Here is a 22,335-nt window from a genome sequence, read left to right on the forward strand (position 1 = left end):
TTTGTAGGCGGATAGATGGCATTGAAATGAACTCTGATATAACGATATTGATGAGGGGTAAATGGAGGATTAGAAAGAGTCCTTATAACCAGGGATGATGTCTGTATGTCGACGGTTTGCAGAGAGGTTTTGATAGTTTTGTTGATAATGATGTTCTTGTTGATGATGTGATTGCTGCTGCTGTTGTTGTTGTTGTTGCTGTTGTTGTTTTTGTTGCTGTTGTTGTTGTTGTTTTTGTTGCTGTTGTTGTTGTTGTTGTTGTTGCTGTTGTTGTTGTTGTTGTTGTTGTTTTTGTTGCTGTTGTTGTTGTTGTTGTTGTTGCTGTTGTTGTTTTTGTTGCTGTTGTTGTTGTTGTTTTTGTTGCTGTTGTTGTTTTGTTGTTGTTGTGTTTGTTGTTTGTTGTTGTTTGTTGTTGCTGTTGTTGTTGTTGTTGTTTTCTGTTGATGCTGTGTATTGCTGCTGTTGTTGTTGTGTTGTTGTTGTTGTTCTTGTTGTTGTTGTTGTGTTGCTGTGTGTGTTGTTGTTGTTGTTGTTGTTGTTGTTGTTGCTGTTGTTGTTGTTGCTGCTGTTGTTGTTTTTGTTAATGTTGTTGTTGTTGTTGTTGTTGTTGTTGTTGTTGTTCTTGTTGATGCTGTGATTGCTGCTGTTGTTGTTTTTGTTATTGTTGTTGTTGTTGTTGTTGTTGCTGTTGTTGTTGTTGTTGTTGTTGTTGTTGCTGTTGTTGTTGTTGTTGTTGCTGCTGTTGTTGTTGTTGTTGTTGTTGTTGCTGTTGTTGTTTTTGTTGCTGTTGTTGTTGTTGTTGTTGTTGCTGCTGCTGTTGTTGTTGACGATGGTGAGGATGATAATAAGTATGATGATGCTGTCATGGTCAAAAAAAAAAACCTCTCACAAAAAAAAGACACTCGGAAAGCAAATGATAAACAAACAAACAAACAAACAAACAAACAAACAAACAAACAAAAAGCGCCCAAAACGCGGCATACATCTTAAATGTTGCTGTTTGGCTTAGGATTCCTTTAAATATATAAATAAATAGATTGAGCTTTATATAGCGCAATATCCACTAAATGTGCTCAAAGCGCTTTACAAAGGGTCCCTGGTCAACAGCAACATTTAACATGTAGGACGGGACATGACGCCTGTTGGGCGATATTACAATTTTTCGTAAAAAGACAACGCTGTTAACGGCCAGGTACTCGTTTTACACCTGAGTACGGTGAGAGAATTTGAGTAAAGGGTCTTTTCCAAGGACTCAACTATGTGCCGAACGCGAGGCTCGAACCCAGGACCTTCCGACCCGAAAGCGAGTGTCATACCACAAGACCACATAGCCGCACATAGCCTTATAAAGCACTTACTTTCAAGGCATTTACTGAATAGTGTGCAATATTATCCCTCACTTTATTTTTTAATACTCCACCTACTTTGAAGTGTAAACAGCAAAACTTCGACCGGATCCCCACCAAAGCCTGGCTCCTAATCAAGCCCACCATTGACCAAAGCCCATAACTTATCCACGGCTGTCTAATCAAGTGGTTCCAGTACTAAACCTCCTGCCAAACGACCCGTTATCGATAATTTGTCATTCCCTAAACATCTCCAAGGCGGGGCAACCCAATTGCAACCAGTTTGCCAACGATTGAGTTACTTCCCCTCACTAATCTTCTACATTAAAGAAGTTCCTTCCCCTAGATCTTGCTCAAAAAGAGAGAGAGAAAAAATGGGCAGGGAGAGGGGGGGGGGGGGTAGGGCGAAATTCGTAGTATTAGTTAGTAGTAGTTTAGAGACTTTATTCATACCATCCACCCATCTCTCCTTCCTGTGTAACCGTAGTTCTATCCACCTATCCATCAACCCAACAGTTTATCAAAATGCCTCCCAACCCTGTATCATTCTTCTTATCATGTTATCATTTAACTAACTCGGTCCTAGATATTTTTTTGCTACTTTTCAAAATGGGAAAAAATGTATTAAAAATGAGAATGTACATGGATAGTTCTATTCAACTATCATTAATGTGCAAAAAGTAAAAACATTAGCGTTGATACTACGCCTATAATTTGTCTCAGAAAAATGTAATAAATAGGCATCGGGTAAAAGTAACCATGGTAAACTACGGATATAGTCGGTGTTAGGGTTGAGTGAGTTAAATCTCTCCTATCAACAATTTTGAGGATTTTCCCTGAAATTTCAAGCCCACTCAACAACAACAAAATTAATTTCTTTGCACTCAAAACAAGTTTCACCAAACAGCATTGAGTTATCATGGCTATTATAATAAAGGATTCTCTTCAATAAATTTTGTGACGTCCAAGACAAATCTGGAAAAGAAAATAATTTAAAATGTTCATTGAATTGTAGCAAATGTGACGATTTTCCTGTATCTGGAAAGGAGCGAGTTAAGGGGGCACGAAACTAAAAATACAAAAATCCTTAATTGGGACAATGTATTTGATCAAACTAATGGTGTTTATACATCAGGTATCTTGTAAAAAAAAAATCTTTTTGGGTAAAGTAATTGAAAAATGTCTCCGTTGCTATGGAAATGGCGGCCATCTTGGAAAATAAACAAGTTTTTTTAGGACTCCACCATTTTATTAATTCCTTTTTTTTTTAAGTTCATATGTAAAGTTTAAACGCAGTTCTAAATAGCTGGATACAAAAAATATAATTTACTTTCAAAGGCTTGAAAACTGTTTTGGGAAATGTGAATAAAAGTCTTTCACTTTTATGACAATATTTTTAAAAAATAATTTTTACCCCAAAGCCATTAAATAAAAACAGACTCAAAGTAGCCAATTATTTGTAGCCAAATATCAGCAACTTTAGTTCCACATATCAAAGCTCTAGCATTCAAATGTTTAAGATGGTCAAGTCTCAAAACATTTTTATGGTGATTAGATAACAGTTTTGAGAAAGCGCAATATTTATCAGATTTTGAGTCGAATAACATTGGGTAGGGGTTTTAAATTGCATTTTATGACTGTTTTAAACTATTCATTCAACAAAAATATGACTGGAAATAAAATAAAGAATTACCAAATTGAGCAAAAACAGTCACTTCCTTCCAAAAATTGATAATTTTCACCCAAAGTGATCCAATTTGCACCCGCGAATCCCCCCCCCCCCCCCTCTTCGACCTTAACAGACTTTATCGTAAATATAAAACCTATATATATATATATATATATATATATATATATATATATATATATATATATATAATACATATTATACATATTCACTCATACATCCATCGATCCATCAATCCATTCACATATTTGTGCTCTGTCCATGCATTCACCCATCCTTTCATGCACCAATTCATCCATTTATCCCATTGATAGATAGACGGATAGATAAATCTAGATTTTTTTTCCCCATCTCACAATCCTCTTTTCATCCAATCTATCCAGCTTTAAGTAAACATCAACTCCATCCGTCTTTTCTCTGTTTCTTTGATATTCCAGCACCCCACAACCCCGACATTTCCCATCACTCACATAAACCAATATCAACATTTTGTTATAAATGCTCTATTGATTCATGTCACTCCTCTCCACTTCCGCCCCCCACCCCCTCTCCCCTTACCCCCCCCCCCTCTCACCTTACCCCCCCCTCCCACCTCCTCTCGCTTTAACCCCCTCCCCCCCCCACCTCCTCTCGCTTCCCCCCCCCCCTCCTCCAAGCCCCCAACAACCACTTTCCTCTCGGAAATTCTTACCATCCATAAAGTCGATCTTAGTACTACTCGTACTCACATTTTACACACTTATTTTTATATTGTTATTATTTTTTTATTACTAGATATAGATAGTATGCCCTTAGCTAAGAAGCTCATAACATTGCCACCCGGAAGTATAAAGGACCAACACACAAAACTGTGTGTATCCATGAACGTTTATAGTCAGGTTAATACAGTTCAGTGAGCATTACTCATAAACTCGGATGGCAAAAAGCAATAACAGAGCCCTGAATGACGTCATCTTCGAACTATCTACACTGTTATTAATGATTTATTATTTATTATTATTATTATTATTATTATTATTATTATTATTATTATTATTATTATTATTATTATTATTATTATTATATTATTATTATTATTATTATTATTATTATTATTATTATTATTATTATTATTATTATTATTATTATTATTATTATTATTATTATTATTATTATTATTACTATTATTATTATTATTATTATTATTATTATTATTATTATTATTATTATTGTATTACTCGATATATGACTTGCTTTTTCTTCTTTCTGTTTCCATTTGATTGTCGTCCATAAACAAACACGTTACGTCATTGGTCAGAAGATTAACTTATAAATATTCGTCTCTCTTTGTCTTAGGAGATTTGCATATTCCTTACTGGACTGGGCATTGTGTTTTTCGGTGAACCATTTCCTTTTCTCTCTCCATTTTGTCCAATACGAACCATTTCCTTCTTTCTCTCCATTATGTCCAATACGAACCATTTCCTTCTTTCTCTCCATTTTGTCCAATACGAACCATTCCCTTCTTTCTCTCCATTTTGTCCTATACGAACCATTTCCTTCTCTCTCTTCATTTTGTCCAATACGAACTATTCCGTTCTTTCTCTCCATTTTGTCCAATACGAACCATTCCCTTCGTTCTCTCCATTTTGTCCAATACGAACCATTTCCTTCTTTCTCTCCATTTTGTCCAATACGAACCATTCCCTTCTTTCTCTCCATTTTGTCCAATACGAACCATTTCCTTCTTTCTCTCCATTTTGTCCAATACGAACCATTTCCTTCTTTCTCTCCATTTTGTCCAATACGAACCATTTCCTTCTTTCTCTCCATTGTGTCCAATACGAACCATTTCCTTCTTTCTCTCCATTTTGTCCAATACGAACCATTTCCTTCTTTTTCTCCATTTTGTCCAATACGAACCATTTCCTTCTTTCTCTCCATTTTTGTCCAATACGAACCGTTTCATTCTTTCTTTCCATTTTGCCCAATACGAACCATTTCCTTCTTTCTCTCCATTTTGTCCAATACGAATCATTTCCTTCTTTCTCTCCATTTTGTCCCATACGAACCATTTCTTTTTCTCTCTCCATTTTGTCCAAAATCAACCATTCCTTTCTTTCTCTCCATTTTCTCCAACATCAACCATTCCTTTCTTTCTCTCCATTTTGTCCAATACGAACCATTCCCCTCTTTCTCTTCATTTTCTCCAATATCAACCATTCCCTTCGTTCTCTCCATTTTGTCCAATCCGAACCATTTCCTTCTTTCTCTCCATTTTGTCCCATACGAACCATTTCCTTCTTTCTCTCCATTTTGTCCAATACGAACCATTACCTTTTTTTTCTCCATTTTGTCCATTACGAACCATTCCCTTCTTTCTCTCCATTGTGTCCAATACGAACCATTTCCTTCTTTCTCTCCATTTTGTCCAATACGAACCATTTCCTTCTTTCTCTCCATTTTGTCTAATACGAACCGTTTCCTTCTTTCTCTCCATTTTGTCCAATACGAACCATTTCCTTCTTTCTATCCATTTAGTCCGATACGAACCATTTCCTTCTTTCTCTCCATTTTTGTCCAATACGAACCGTTTCCTTCTTTCTCTCCATTTTGTCCAATACGAACCATTTCCTTCTTTCTCTCCATTTTGTCCAATATGAATTTCCTTCTTTCTCTCCATTTTGTCCAATACGAACCATTCCCTTCTTTTCTCCATTTTCTCCAATACGAACCATTTCCTTCTTTCTCTCCATTATGTCCAATACGAACCATTTCCTTCTTTCTCTCCATTTTGTCCAATAGATAGTATGCGCTTGACTAATAAGCTCATAACATTGCCATCTGGAAGTGTAACGGACCAACACATAAAACTGTGTTTATCCATGAACGTTAAAAGTCGGGTTAATACAGTTCAGTGAGCATTACTCATAAACGCGGATGGCAAAAAACAATAACAAAGACCTTATAGACGTCATCTTTGAACTATCTATACGAACCATTTCCTTCTTTCTCTCCATTTTGTCCAAAACTCTCTTAATATAATATGTGTCCAACCGCATCAACCCGGTATTATGTCGCAGTCATTCAAACAAACTTGAGCTTTGATATAGCGCAATATCCACTAAACGTGCTTAAAGCGCTTTACAAAGGGTACCCGACCAACAACAACACGTACCATGTAGAACGAGACATGACGCCTGTTAGGCGATATTACAAACTTTTTTTGTCCGACAGAGGCAACGCTGTTAAATGCCAGGTATTCATTTTATACCCGAGTACGGTGAGAGAATGTGAGTAAAAAGCCTTTTCCAAGGAATCAGCTATGCGTCGAGCGAGGCTCGAACCCAGGACCTTCTGATCCGAAAGTGAGTGTAATATCATTGGACCACATAGCGCATATTGACTCTCTTTGAACCATTTTTCTTCTTTCATTCTCTACATTTTTTCCCAATACACTCCTAATATAATACAATACGTGACTAACCACCTCAACACGGTATTATGTCGGGTCATTCTATGATAGATAATTGAATTTGATGTCTAAATTTTAAAATTTAAATTGAATTTAATGTTTTCTGTGGCTCCGAGCAAATACTGATATGCCACATTATCTTGAAAAATGAGTTAATGTGAAAAATATATTCGCCCATGGGTCATCCCTTCTTTTGTAGGTACATGTTTCAAGATTGGATATATAGGGGCAGCGTGGCTCAGTGGTACGGTCTTTGCTTCGTACCCAAAAGGTACCGACTATCGAGATATATAATATATAGTTTTGATATCATTACGTCATCTCATTCTCTCTCTCTCTCTCTCTCTCTCTCTCTCTCTCTCTCTCTCTCTCTTTCTTTCTTTCTTTCTCTCTCTCTCTATCTATCTATCTATCTATCTATCTATCTATCTATCTATCTATCTATCCATCTATCCATCTATCTATATATATATCTCTCTCTCTTCCATTGCACACGCACACACACACACACACACACACACACACACACACACACACAAACAAACACGCACATTTACAAATTTTCGCCTATTTTATTATGACAATCTAATATATGTATTTTGTGTTTACTTGAAAAAGCCCAAAGGCCGAAACGTCGTTTGTTTTGTGTTGTTCATTCATGAGTCAGATTCACTCCATTTATCTTTATCTCCGTACCGAGTAGGACTACCCGCCTCGGTGTGTGGCCTTGAGCAAGTCACCTCGCCCTAGTTCACTTGACGGTGCTGTACTTTGGCTGACGCCGAGGTTATTCTCGTCTTCCTTTGGAATAGACCCTAAAGACAAATTTCCCCTTGGGGATCAATAAATGGAATTTAATAGCAGGGGAAAAATGGTTCCATATAATCGAAACACAGCTGATAATTAATTCTTGTTTTCTGTGCATATTTATTTATTTATTTTCTGAATCTGAGTCAATAAATAGCAAAAGGTCAATGCGCCCATGAATACAAATCTGTAACTTTGTGCGGCCATGTGGTATGACACTCACTTTCACGATCGGAAGGTCCTGGGTTCGAGCGTAATTAATTTTTTTAAATTCCAAATGTAAGGGTTCATGAATTTGGATTCTACGTGGAAGTTTGTTGTTGTGTTATCTGTTTGATTTGGCTAAAGTGTTCGGGAATTGATGTTGGTGTGTTGTCACTATTCATTGCTTTGTAAAGTACTGTAACTGTAAGCCTTGAAGTATTTCGTCCATCTTCTACTCCTGTCAATAGTTGGATTCCGATGTTTGATTTTCCCAGCTGCATCATAACATATTATTATAATCTCCCTTTATCCGCCATTATTGTTAAATGTCCGGATATGAGTTTATTCAATAATTCATGTTAACTTAACAACAGATATTTTTTCGTCTCTGTATGCATATGCACGTTTTGGTGAATGTGTGTGTCTTTGTGAGGGTATGTGTGTGTGCGTGCGTGTTAGTATAAATGGGTGTGTGTACAAAAATGTTTTAATGTTGTTTTACAGCACCTAGAGCTGTTTCGTCAACGGGATTGGGCGCTATACAAATAAACTTTATTATTATTATTATTATTATTATTATTATTATTATTATTATTATTATTATTATTATTATTATTATACCACAGGTTATCAACTATATTATGCGTGGAGCACGATTTCATTGAGGAGAGTAGAATAATGTTTAGTTAGATCTGTTAAATGTTATAATTTCGTATTTTAAATTAAAAATCTACTGATCGTGGTCACCTTGACATAAGGGTTTGGCACAATGGGTACATATACCTATAATTCTCTCACTCTCTTTTAAAAATGTCTCTCGAAGCAAGGAGTTTTATGATGGGAGTTGCAGTTTCCACAGCAATAATATGCTTGTTAATATAATTTGAATGTAACAATACAAAGATCCGTCTGTCATTTTCCGCCAGAATTAGCTTAGACCCAGTTACTCATTTTCAAATCGATCCTCTTGCCGTTTTGTCAGACATTCGAGTTCGAGCTACTAGACCTCATCCCCATTTCTATGTGTGTCTGTATGTACATGTGTGCGTGTGTGTGTGTGTGTGTGTGTGTGTGTGTGTGTCCATTCTAATTTTTGTATAGAGCATTGCCAGTCATTACCACTAAAAGGCAGATTCAAGACCCAGACAGGAGATTTCATGAAGGCGTGACTTTTCACCGACGATTTTCCCATGGAGTTTTAAATGGGATCAGTGTTAATGTGAGACGATATTCTCAGCCACTTAGACCGATTGATTTTGTTCAAACTTTGTAGTGTGTAAGGCCTGCGTGGAGAACCGTTCAGAATCTGTAACTGTATTTTACAGAATATAAATCCCACCATCTCCAGACTGGTTGAAGGTAAGGGTGAACAAGACGCAACGTCCCCCCCCCCCCCAAAAAAAAAAAAATAAAATAAAAATAATAAAATAAAGAAAAATGTTTTTGTTTTTGTTTTTAAGGGTTTTACGGCGCTTGCAACACATTTAGTTTATATCAGCGCCAGTAAAAAGGAAGAAAATGGGAAAGTAAAATGTTTTAGAATTACAATTAAAACACCCAAGACAAAGTAAGACAAAGGGGAACTGGGAACAAATAGGTATCAGATGTAGATTCCAAGAGCATACCATCAATGTAATTAGTTTGAAATCACCTATAAGTCTCATCCGAACACAAGCACAAAATCCAACAAACAGGAATGCACTCAGATGCTTACATTATACATTCAAAATAACAAATATAATAATACATAACAGAGAGATGATTTACAAGGAAAAAATAATCATCTCCCATAACAATAACTATGCATTTGACTGTTTCCCTCCCAGCTAGGAATCCGAGTCGGGGCCAGGACAAAACCAAGTACGTAGTCTCATTCCAAGACAAAGACAGAAAGCATGTTGGGAAAAAAAAACAGATATAAGGGGATAGAAGACACAGTATGTACCCCCTGCCCACTATGGAAGGTCAAGAACCCCACCAAGCTAGTAACAAGGAATAGATTTTAAAAATTCTAGATTTACAAGTAAAATCATCCAAGAAAGAGTAAAGGGGATTAGGTTCAAATAGGGAGCAGAAGTAGATTTCAAGAACATTCTATCACTATGTTCAGTTTGAGATCACCGGAAAATTCTATCCAGACGTAAGCACAGGAGCCCACTATGAGAAATACACTAAAATCAAAATGTTCACAAAACATACCAGATGAACAGTTCATTAAAGCACGATATTTTGTGAGATTAATTTCTTGAATTAATCACTTTTGGAGGGCAAATGTGTGCTGCGATTAACCGAAGTTTGTTGCAAACTTAACCAGAGACTTTTATATATACAATTCCGTTTCTTGGGAAATGTTGAGATTAACCGAAAGTTTCGATTAACCGAGTTGCGATAATCCGGAGTGGACTGTATTATCATTCCAAAACAGAGACAGAAATCAACGTGGAAAACAGATAGGAGGATAGAAGTATAAGACATAGTAAGTGGCATTCCTGCCCGCTATGGGAGAAGGCACTTTAAGAAACAAAAATGTTACGATATAGACAACGCATCATCGTCGTCGTCCTCACCACCACAGCTACCACCATCACCATCCTCATCGTCGTCACCACCGTCAACATCATCATCATAGTTGTCGTCACCATTATTATTATCGTCATGATAATAAAATTAATAATAATAATAATACTCATCATCATCATCATCATCATCATCATAATCGTCGTCATCATCATCACAATCACTGACATTGCATTATCTCGTATTAATAACTATCACTATAATACCGTCATCACCAACATGATCAACACCATCTCATTCATATCATAACTATCCCCTTTACAACAACCACACCACCACCATCTCATAACTATCCCCTTACAATACAACAACCACACCACCACCATCTCATAACTATCCCCTTACAATTACAATACAACAACCATACCACCATCATCTCCACCGACACCATGTCATAACTATCCCCTTTACAACAACAACCAAACCACCACCATCATTGCCACTCTCCTCTCATCATATCCATCACTGCCACCATATCATCACCATCTCTTTTATCGTCATTGACAATAATAAAAAAGCACCGAGATTTAAATAACATGGCACATTTTATTTAACTGTTTGTCATAACATGAACAAAATTATCATATAACATGCTATAAAGTATGCTTGGTTGGGTGTTTTGATTTTAAGGGTTTTACGGCGCTTACAACACATTAAGGTCATATCAGCGCCAGTAAAAAGGAAGAAAATGATAGTAAAAAGTTCTAGAATTACAGTAAAGCACCCAAGAAAAGGGAAGACAAAGGGGAATTGGTTTAAATAGGAAACAGATGTAGATTCCAAGAGCACACTATCAAAGTACTTGGTCGGAGATCACCTACAGTCTCATCCAGACACAAGCACAGGTCCCCACTAAGAGGAATACATTCAAATGTTTACAAATCATATATTATAAAATGAATACAAAACATAATACAGTGCATAACAGAGAGATGATTTACAAGGAAAAAAATATATTCTCCCAAAACTATAACTATACATTCGACTTGTTTCCCTCCCAGCCAAGGAACTCCGGCAAGGGTCAGGACAAAACTAAGTAATCTCATTCCAAGACAATGACAGGAAACACTTGGAAAACGGCATGTATCTCCCTGCCCACTATGGGAGGTCAGGATCCCCACCCAGTCAGCCAGGGCCAGGACAAAACCAAGTAATCTCATTCCAAGACAATGACAGAGAGCAAGTTGAAAAACAGATATAGGACGATAAAAGACACAGTAAGTACCTCCCTGTCCACTGTGGGAGGTCAGGAACCCCACCCAGCATTGCATTAAAGTACATTATAAAATTTGAAATGAGACCAACAAAAAAAAAAAAACCCAGAAAAACGTGGCAATGTGTTATCCATTGCGTAATAAACATAGCAAGCTTCTCGTGTGATAAACAAATTGTATGTAAAAATGAAAATATATGAAAACATATCTACCACCAAATGGATTTTAACCAACGTGTATTATGTATTTTCAATTCTGATAACCCCAATTGTAGGGGTCTCACAGTTCTGATGGAAACCAATGCAGAATATTTTATTACGTTTTTTTTAAACCCTTTCCTTACCAGCCATTTTCAGAATATTTCCCAAACACCCAACACAAAAATAGTTTTTTCTTATTCAAACAGGAAAGCAAAAAAATACGTTCTATGCATAATATTGATCAGCAAAGTGAACTCTACAACACAGTGTAACGTTTTTATAGCTATAATAAAACATTTGTCTTTAAATTGTGTGATTTACAAAAGGAATCTAAATGATAAAAGTACTGGTTGGATGGATCGTAACGAATGTGAATGTGACGATTTTCCTGTGGTTGGTAAGGAGAGGGTTAAACTCAAAAAGCCCTTAATTCCGTTGGGATATCAGACCTGCTAATATGTGTCCATATGTTTATCTGGATAAAACCATAATAACCAAAATAAGTAGAAATTCCAATAGAAATCGGAGGTCCAATTCCATTGTATAAAAATGAAATTCAACGTAGGATGTTTTTTTTTTTTTTTTTTTTGGGGGGGGGGGGGGGGGGGGGCGTATGAATGGCTGGTCTGTGTGTGAACTTACAAAGGGGAGTAACTCTTGATAGGCTTGAACAATTGAACTCTTAGAAGAGTAATTTCCCATTGAATGCAAAATTTGGCAGGTTTGTGTTTTTGTTTTTAAGGGTTTTACGGCGCTTGCAACACATTTAGGTCATATCAGCGCCAGCAAAAAGGAAGAAAATGGGATAGTAAAAAGTTCTAGAATTACAAATAAAGCACCCAAGAAAAAGTAAGACATCGGGGAACTGGGAACAAATAGGGATCAGATGTAGATTCCAAGAGCACACTATCAAAGTACTTAGTTTGAGATCACCTACAAGCCATCCGGACACAAGCACAAAATCCGACAAAGAGGAATACACTCAAATGCTTACATTATAAATTCAAAATAAAAATATAATAATACATAACAGAGAGATGATTTACAAGGAAACAAATATCATATCCCAAAACAATAACTATGCATTTGACTGTTTCCCTCCCAGCTTGGACTCCGGCCAGGGCCAGGACAAAACCAAGTAATCTCAATCCAAGACAAAGACAGAAAGCATGTTGGAAAACAGATATAAGGGGATAGAAGACACAGCATGTACCTCCAGTGCCCATTATGGGAGGTCAGGAAAAATTTGTCAGGCAAAATAATGCAGAATAGAAGGAAGTGAGCCGCAATCATATAATATTGAAATAGATCGTGAAATGTGAATATGTTTAATGATAGATAAATTGGCATATCTTCTTCAGATAAGGCTGTATCAACAGAGAAATATAGAATTTGACATAACAAACAATATTAATATGGACTCAATGGGAAAATATATGTCATATTTCGTTAACACAAATGAATAGATGCATAAATAGATAGATAAAAAAAAAAATGAATATACGAATAAAATCGTTTCTTTAAAAAAGGATTTTGGACATATCCCATGGTAGACCAACAAATCTCCCAGTGAGTAGCAAGGATACGCGAAGATGTACGAATAAATCACACGATATAATTATAGAAGTAGAAGGGGGGGGGGAGGGGGATAGAGGAGATAGCAAGGCTATAGATTGGTGATGAAACCACCAGCCCAGGATAGGCCATTTTGCAGGGTACTACCATTAATTCCTTATACTCCCTCTCTATCTATCTATTTATCTCTTCCATTGCACACACACACACACACACACACACACACACACACACACATACACGCACATTTACAAATTGTCGCCTATATTATTATGAAAATCTAATCTAGATATATATGTATTTTGTGTTTGCTTGAAAAAGGCCAAAGGCCTAAACGTCGTTTGTTTTGTGTTGTTCATACATGAGTCAGATTTACTCCCTTTATCCTTATCTCCAGAAAGAGAGAGAAAGAGAGATTTGTTGGTTTGTTGTTGTTTTTTGTTTTTGTTTTTTTTTTGTATGAGAGAGACGGAGAGAGATAGAGTAAGAGAAGAGAGGAGAGAGGAAGAGAGAGAGAGAGAGAGAGAGAGAGAGAGAGAGAGAGAGAGAGAGAGAGAGTGGGAAGGCATCTGGCCCCGGAGATCAGTCTCATACTCATACACTAAAAAAATTCCAGGGCCATCTAGTCACGAGGCCCGGCGACCAAATGCCGAATCGGATGTTTCAGTATCTGATTCGGGGGAGGAGTGGCCAGGACCATGGCTCTCAGCTGGGGCGGGGTTGGATTGGCTGGTAGCGTCACGTCCTTTCTGATCCAGCCACCGACTCTTTTGAAAACATTATTGGCGCCTGCTCCGCTATCAGCATCTTCGTCACTGCTACTGTGCTGCTGCTGTTGCTGCTGACACCGTCGATTGGTCTAAGGTTCAAAGCTACAAGACGTCTCCTCCTAAAGTCCCGTCGTCGTTCCATTGTGTAGGTCTGCCACCGTCTTTTTATGATTTTGTTGGCCGGTGTTGAATTCTCAATCGATAACTTTGAAAACGTCTCCGCGATGTCAGAGTTCGTGACGAAGACTCATCATTTGTTTGGCATTGGCTGTTTCGGTACAGATTCCTCCACATTTGGGCTTCGACTTAGACTGCCCTCATGAGAGTTGCACAAGATTGACATGGGCTCGGCTCGACTCCGTGGACGATTGATAGAGAGGAGAACTAGCAGGTGGGTCAGGAGAGAGAAAGAAGATAGGATCATCACGGAGGGAGAGAAGGACAAGAGAGTCGGGAATTTGGTGTTCTGGGAGTGTATCATCGTCCAGCCGAGGACTGCTGTGGGAGGATAAAGAAATAAAACGAATTACTTCCGGGGTATTGTCACATAAGGGAATGCGATGATGTCAATAATAATAACAGTAATAATAATACATAGTAATAAAAACAATAATAATAATGATAATAGTAATAAAAATAAAAATAATACTGATAATCATAGTAATAATAATAATAACAATAATAATAATAATAATAATAATAATAATAATGATGATGATAACAGCATAGTTGTATAGAGCTTTTTACCGAGGTCCCAATGCGCAAAAATTGGGGGGGGGGGGGAGAGAGCTTTTTACAAAAAACAGTCCACACCTCACAGACAGCAATGATTCATAGTGCTGGTATTATTGTGAACCATGTGAACCATCTCGATTATCTGACGTTATATTATATTAAATCGATATTGATAAAAACTGGTGGGAAACATGAGCTTATGTCAATATCATTATTTGAATTCGAGGGCGGAAGAGAATTGTGAATGTGGCAGCCATAGTTTGTGTTTAGATGTTGCTGTTGACCAGGGACCCCTTGAGCACATTGGATATTGCGCTATGTAAAGCTCAAACAAAGACGAGAGCAATATGAATATGAATATGGAAATTGTTAACAGATGAAGGAGGATAGAAGATACAGCAACATTGACCTCTCGCCCACCTTTGGAGGTCAAAAAGCATCTCTCGTTAGTCGGTTTAGTTCCATCAAAGTCTTCAATTTGGTAAGCAAATTTGGAAACAAAACAATCATTTGAAAATTCTTTTTTTTTAATTCAAAGAAAAAAAAAAGGCACTTTTATGGGTAATTCCATCATGAAGCCGTTGATAAAATTTCGATGACATAATTTGAGGTATTTGAAAACACTCGGACATTTTAAGATAGAATTCGAAATCGTAGTAGTAGTAGTAGTAGTAGTAGTAGTAGTAGTAGTAGTAGTAGTAGTAGTAGTAGTAGTAGTAGTAGTAGTAGTAGTAGTCATTCAAGAAGAAGACGAATAAGAAGAAGAAGAAGAAGAAGAAGAAGAAGAAGAAGAAGAAGAAGAAGAAGAAGAGGAAGAAGAAGAAAAAGGAAAAAAATGGAAGCGGAAAAAGAAAAAGAAGGAGAAACAGATGATGATAATGATGATGATGATGAGAGAAAAAAATTTCTCAAAGGTATAGGAAGGTTTGTCACAAATCGTTTGAAAAAGTTATAATAGTCACAAAAATCATTGATTACAACAAAAAATCTTTATTTATATTCAATTCGTTAAAATCAAGAGCTCAGAACTCAATTCAGTAAACAAGATCTGTAAACATTGAGGACAGAAAACCCTTAGTCAATTACTATTATATCTCTACTCACGTTGGAGAGAAAAATAAAGTGAGTAGATGTGACTCATATATAAGGGAACAACACAAAACAAACAACGTTTCGCTCCTTGGCCTTCGCCAGGAGACAAAAACACAAACACAAATTAAATATGTAAATTTACAAAATATCACATTTCGACAAATGTGGAAACAAATGTAAATGTGAGGAAAGGGCGTCGATTGTAGATGCAAGAAGAGGCGCGAGATAAGCAAGGCGGGAAAAAAAAAGGGGGGGGGGGAGAGGAGAGAGAGAGAGAGAGAGAGAGAGAGAGGGGGGGGGGGGAATAGAGAGGATATGCGTGTGTTTGTGTATGTGTGTCTGTGTGTCTGTATATAGTAAAAGTAACTTCAAAAAGGTCTTTAATCTACTCACGTTTTTCATTCAAGAAAACCTCCATGTATCGTTTCCAATATGTCACAAATTTATTTTTAATCTCTTGTCGATTTTCTTAAAGAATCAGAGGCACTTTGAATATTATTATACTAAAATTGATTATAGAGTGAATGAATGTTAAATGCAATAACTCCACAAGTATAGATTGTCCAAATGAGATTTTAAAATTTATATTTTATCTCTTGTTGATTTTCTTAAAGAATCAGAGGCACTTCAAATATTGTACTAATATTGATAATAGAGTAAATGTTACATTCTATAACTCCACAAGTATAGATAGATTGTCCAAATGAAATCTTAAGATAAATGTGAGGAGTTATGTAAAATAAGTACGAACTATGGGCAGAAATTTTCACAAACGATCATCGAATGAATTTGAATATGCCGTGGTCTGGCCCAGCTTTATAATTTCTTCACTTAGAATATTGTACTAAAATTGGTAATATAGTGAATGTTAAATAGAGTGGATGTTAAATGCTATAACTCCAATAAGTATAGATTGTCCAAATGAAATTTTAAAACAAATGTAAGGAGTTATGTAAAATAAGTACGCACTATGGGAAGAAATGTTCACAAACGATCATCGAATGAATTTGAATGTGTCGTGGTCTGGCCCAGCTTTTATAACTTCTTGGGTTTGTTGAGATTAGCAGGCGTGTTAATTTTTTGAAAGGATTTAAAATGGCTTGTGGGTATAGATAGCACACGGGGGATTGTGGATAAGATTGCGAGGAGTAGACAGCCTCATTTAATTAAGAGTACCCTATAGATATCGTTGGGAGTAGCAATTATCACTCACTTAGTAGATGATAATAGGATTAGTCCATTGCACACTACAGGCTATAGAGATTAGCCAATTCACATGGCCTGTCTTTGTCTACACCCCAGTGACATCTAGATTATGAAGTCCGAGCTGCACCCCCATTGCATTTCCTCTAAATGTGACTCTTCGCCTCAAGACGGTATTAAGTCGGTATTGTTAAGATGTTGAAAAATTGAATTTATAGTCAGAAATATCAGACTTGTGTTGAGTTTGTATGTTTTATTTAGGAGAATGGATACCATATTTTAGGGTGCTAATGCCAACAATTTATTTTTTTGACCATTTTAACATTTAATTCGGCTTTTAAGCATATGGTTCGTTCCGACATAATGCCGTTTTGAGACGATGTGTCACAAATTAGAGTGGAGAACGCCACTGTTACGTCAACAATGACTAGACAAGTACAATTCGAATAAAATTATGGCCTAAAGGAATTTGATGGCTGAGTTTTGACCATTCACACCTTCACGTCGGAAACAAAGGAACTCCATTAGGTTTGTCTGGGGAAAGCTGGGAGTGGGGAGGGGGGGGGGGGGTCTGTGTCTTTGTGTGTGTTTATGTGTGTGTGTGTGTGTGTGTGTGTGTGTGGTCGTCTGAACGCGACTCTCAGTTCTATTGATAATTTTTTTTAAATGTGAGAGGACTCTGCCCGAATATCGACATCTCTTGGTAATAGATGACCATGTGCCCTGGGGCAAACTGGGCGAGGTTTACGGAGCACACCGTAATCAGTCAAGTATTAATACTGTATAGATAGTATGAAGTTAAGTCACTTAGGTCTTTGTTATTGCTTTTTGCCATCCACGTTTATTAGTAACTCTCACTAACTGTATTAACCAGACTATAGATAGTATGCGCTTGGATAAGAAGCTCACAACATTATTAATTTACCATCACCGCCAACGGAGGTGCATAAAAACGCCACGAAAAATAATTTAAAACAAAAAACATTCATAGGACTTATCTCAGGGGCCCATAATATTATGTCATACATACGTTCTTGGTGGACATTTGAAGTAAATACTTTGCTCTGTCAACCCATCGTCACCCCCACAGACTACTTGGAGCTGTGTAATCTATGGGCACCCCTTTCTCGTCCTCCTCATTGTTTGTAAAATTCTGAAAAGCTTCTTTCTTTTAATGTGTCGCCAGTTTGACCCAAAACTGCCAGAGTCCAATTTTCATTGCGACATTTAATTTAAGGTAAATGTTACAGTGAATGAAATAATCAGTCGGATGGTGAAAAGGTTTGAACTGAGATATTGCCAAGTTTAGTTAGATGGTCGATTTTTATCAAAAATGAGTTCTTGTCATAAATGGTTAAATCAACCCTTTTTGTACATCTTCGGGAAATACCAAAGCTTACTTTCACTTCTAAACATTTTTTACAGCTAGTCAAGTTGAAGAAGTATGAAATTTGAGAAAAGTTGCTGGATCCCATAACATCATGAAATTTTCACCTTCCGACTGATTATGTCATGCACTGACACAAATATTATACTGTACACGGTTCGTCCTTGTCATCTAAACCTAACCATGAAGAGACCATCTCCCATAAAATAGACTTTTTGTCCATTTAAATTTGTTGTAGATAATGACCACTTACAGCGATAATGATGTGTATGTATGTTTATGTGTGTGTTTGTGTCGTGTGTGTTTGTGTGTATGTATGCGTGTTTGTGTGTGTGTGTTCGTGTGCATCGGTAACACTGACGAAACACATACACACACACACAGAGAAATACACACAGCCACATACACAAAGAGACAAACACACACACATACATACATACACTGACAAAAGACTAATGGGGTACGTGGTTACATAGTACTATGGGATACGCACAATTTCTTTAATGAAAAACAGTTATATTGCGCATTTTCAGATTGAATGCGTCAAATGCACCAAATAATGATTTTGGATTCTAAACCAATTTTCTATCTCACAAATTCAATTATCTTTTTTAAAATTAGCGCTTATACATTGACCGTCCATGTCCATAACCAACAGACTTCAATAATCCACTGGCACCCGAGTAGTGGGGGTTTAAGTTTCCTTATCCTAGGTAAAAGGAGGGGGAAGAATGGATTTGAGGAGGCAGAAGGGGTGTGAGAAGGAAAATGAGGGAACAGTAGTGGTAGTGCTGGTGGTAATAGTAATAGTAGTAGTGATGGTGGTGTTAGTAGTAGTAGTTTCACTGTTTCACACGCTCAATGCACTTCATGTTTCCTTAAAGTCTCAGGTTTTAGAATTGCCAACACATCGAGTTTTATCTTAATAAGAGTGATATTTTAAATTTGTTTGTGTGTGCGTGTGTGGTGGGTTTTTTTTGTGAAAAAAATATAAATATATAAATTATGTCTTTGATTGTAGTACAACCTACATTAGTATCAAATATCTACATTTTATAGCAGAATTATATTTTTAAAATTATCATTCTGTCAGTTCCACAGTTATTGAAAAATACAAGACGATAACATACAGCACACTCTGGGGACGCCTGATAGCTCAATTGGTAGAGCACTCGCTTCACATGTAAAAGGGACCGAGATCGATCCCAGGGTGAAGTCGAAGATTTATTTTCTATCCCTCCCCCTCTCCGCGTCCACCCATCAGCTGGGTCTGTTAGATCTGGTAGAATGAAGTCTACTTTTCGGTAGAATAGCGTCATATCCAAAGGGTAGCAAGCAATTGCTATATTGTTCGTTTTATGCTATATATTTATAGAAACCAGGATACACTCCGGCTCGATGGTCCAGGTGGCTCTGAAGGACTACACTCTGGTTTCAAATTTCTATACATTTCATCGGAATATTTTTTTTATTTTTTGTTATTCCACAGATACTGAAAAATATATGACTATAACCTACGAACCAATGGAAAGGCGACCTAGGACAGCACGTGACTTTGACGACGACAATGACCACAGCGGAAGTGACGACAGCGATGGATACGATTCCGACAGTTTGTGTGGTAAGTTGAGGTATCCTTTTTATTTTGTTAACAAACGATTAATAGATTCAAAATTTGTTTTGGCTGTTGGTCATAAATCAAATCAATATATCTGATTCACAAAACTAACATCAACAAATTGTAAATAACTACTTATTCGTGGCTGTTGTGTTAAAAACAGTTTATGGTGGTGATGATATATTATTATATGGTTTGGACACCATACTCGACACGATAGCCTGAGCAGGACAGTCCTACAGGGCACAGTCGAAGGCCAGCGCAGAAGAGGGCGCCAAAGGAAGATTTGGCTGGACAAGATAAAAGAATGGACAGAGATGTCGGTTCCGGAGCTGTTACATAGGGCTAACACCAGGCAGGCATGGAGGAAGACTAACTTCTGCTTCACGCAACCCCCCCCCCCCCCCCCTCCCCCCCGACGACCATCCGTTCATGGGATTGAGTGAGTGATATAACAGCGGTTGACCCCCATTTCATGTCAGATCGTTATGATAAATCTTTGCCATCAAAGCTTCTAATAAATTTACTGGTACTAATACCACCCCAAACTGGCTTCCACTTATACAACAAATAAATTAGATTGAGCTTTTATATAGCGCAATATCCACTGAACGTGCTCAAAGCGCTTTACAAGGGGTCCCTGGTCAAGAGCAACATTTAACATGTAGGAAGGGACATGCCGCCTGTTAGGCGACATTACAATTTTTCAGACAAAGACAACGCTGTTAATGGCCAGGTACTCATTTTACACCCGAGTACGGTGAGAGAATGTGAGTAAAGAGTCTTTTCCAAGGACTCGAACTATGCACCGAGCGAGGCTCGAACCCAGAACCTTCCGATCTGAAAGCGAGTGTCATACCACTTGACCACAAAACCGCCAGGACCTCTAAAGCGGTTTGAGCACATTTAGTGGATATTGCCCTATATAACGCTCAATTTTTTTAATTTTTTAAAACAAATTACTTATTCGTGGCTGTTGTGGTAAAAGAAAAAACAGTCTATGGTGGTGATAATATAACATAACAGCGATTGACCCTCATTTCATATGTCAGATCGTTATGATAAATCTTTGCCATCAAAACGTCAAATAGAATGCGCTTGGCTAAGAAGCTCATAACATTTCCATCTGGAAGTATAACGGCCCAACACACAAAACTCTGTGTAACTATGAACTTTTATAGTCTGGATAATACAGTTTAGTGAGAATTACTCATAAACGTGGATGGCAAAAAATAATAACAATGACCTGAGTGACGTCTACTTCGAACTATCTATCGATAGTATGCGCTTGGCTAAGAAGCTCATAACATTGCCATCCGGAAGTATAAGGGACCAACACACCAAACGAGTGACGTCATCTTCGAATTATCTATAGATAGTTCAAAGATGACGTCACCCAGGTCTTTGTTATTGTTTTTTGCCATCCGCGTTTATGAGTAATGCTCACTGAACTGCATTAACCTGACTATAAACGTTCATGGATACACACAGTTTTGTGTGTTGGTCCGTTATACTTCCGGGTGGCAATGTTATGAGTTTCTTAGCCAAGCGCATACTATCTATAGATAGTATGCAGATTACGTCACTCAGGCCTTTGTTATTGTTTTTGCCATTCGCGTTTGTGAGTTGTTCTCACTAAACTGTATTAACCTGACTATAAACGTTCATGGTTACACATAGTTTGTGTGTTGGTCCTTTATACTTCCGGATGGAAATGTTGTGAACTCCTTGGCCAAGCGCATTCTATCTATAGATAGTTCGAAGATGACGTCACTCCGGTCTTTGTTATTGTTTTTTGCCATCCGCGTTTATGAGTAATGCTCACTGAACTGTATTAACCCGATTATAAACGTTCACGGATACACACAGTTTTGTGTGTTGGTCCGTTATACTTCCGGATGGCAATGTTATGAGCTTCTTAGACAAGCGCATACTAGCTATAGGACTTGCTTGTTGACCTCATTTTTAGGTTAGTGAACCGTCAATTTGAGTTGTTTTGCTTAAGAAAAAAAAAATGATCCCGTTGTTTGAATTATTGAATACAACTCACGATATGTTTTCTTTTGGTTGTCGCTGGCTTGGACGATGACGAATGTTTTTGTTAAGTGTCAGACCATGAGTTGACGAAGGCGACGCTTTTACATACAAGGAACGTTAAAGGAAATGTTGTGTATTGGAACGATTTGATACAAATATTATACGATCTTTATAATTTTTAACGGGAGCGATCTATATTCATGTTTTCGTGCAACCAAGTCATCAATCACATGATTTGTTGCTGTCAAAATATTGGATATTTCTTAACAAATATAAACACGCTGCTTTGTTTATGAAAGTTGTAAACATACCCATGTGTCAAGCTGAACAAAATGACCAATCGTGATGTTAAACTGTGAATACTTTTCACTATGTGGGTTATTTTGAGCACGCTTTCCAATGTGACCAATGACCTCGAGCATATGGAAA

The 22,335-nt window shown here is 37.2% G+C and overlaps 1 protein-coding gene across 1 annotated transcript in view; it reads left to right on the plus strand.

Annotated features, from left to right (window-relative positions):
- The window catches only part of LOC144973592 (uncharacterized), a 188,413-nt gene that overhangs the window by 156,443 nt on the left and 9,635 nt on the right, over nt 1-22,335 (plus strand). Inside the window, exon 5 of the mRNA XM_078916225.1 lies at nt 19,741-19,872. Within this exon, the coding sequence (XP_078772351.1) occupies nt 19,741-19,872 (132 nt within the window). The remainder of the gene's footprint in view (nt 1-19,740; nt 19,873-22,335) is intronic.

This window comes from Berghia stephanieae, chromosome 5 (genome assembly GCF_034508935.2).
Source record: "Berghia stephanieae isolate SIO BIC M18660-M18661 chromosome 5, UCSD_Bste_1.3, whole genome shotgun sequence".
Taxonomy (NCBI): domain Eukaryota; kingdom Metazoa; phylum Mollusca; class Gastropoda; order Nudibranchia; family Aeolidiidae; genus Berghia; species Berghia stephanieae.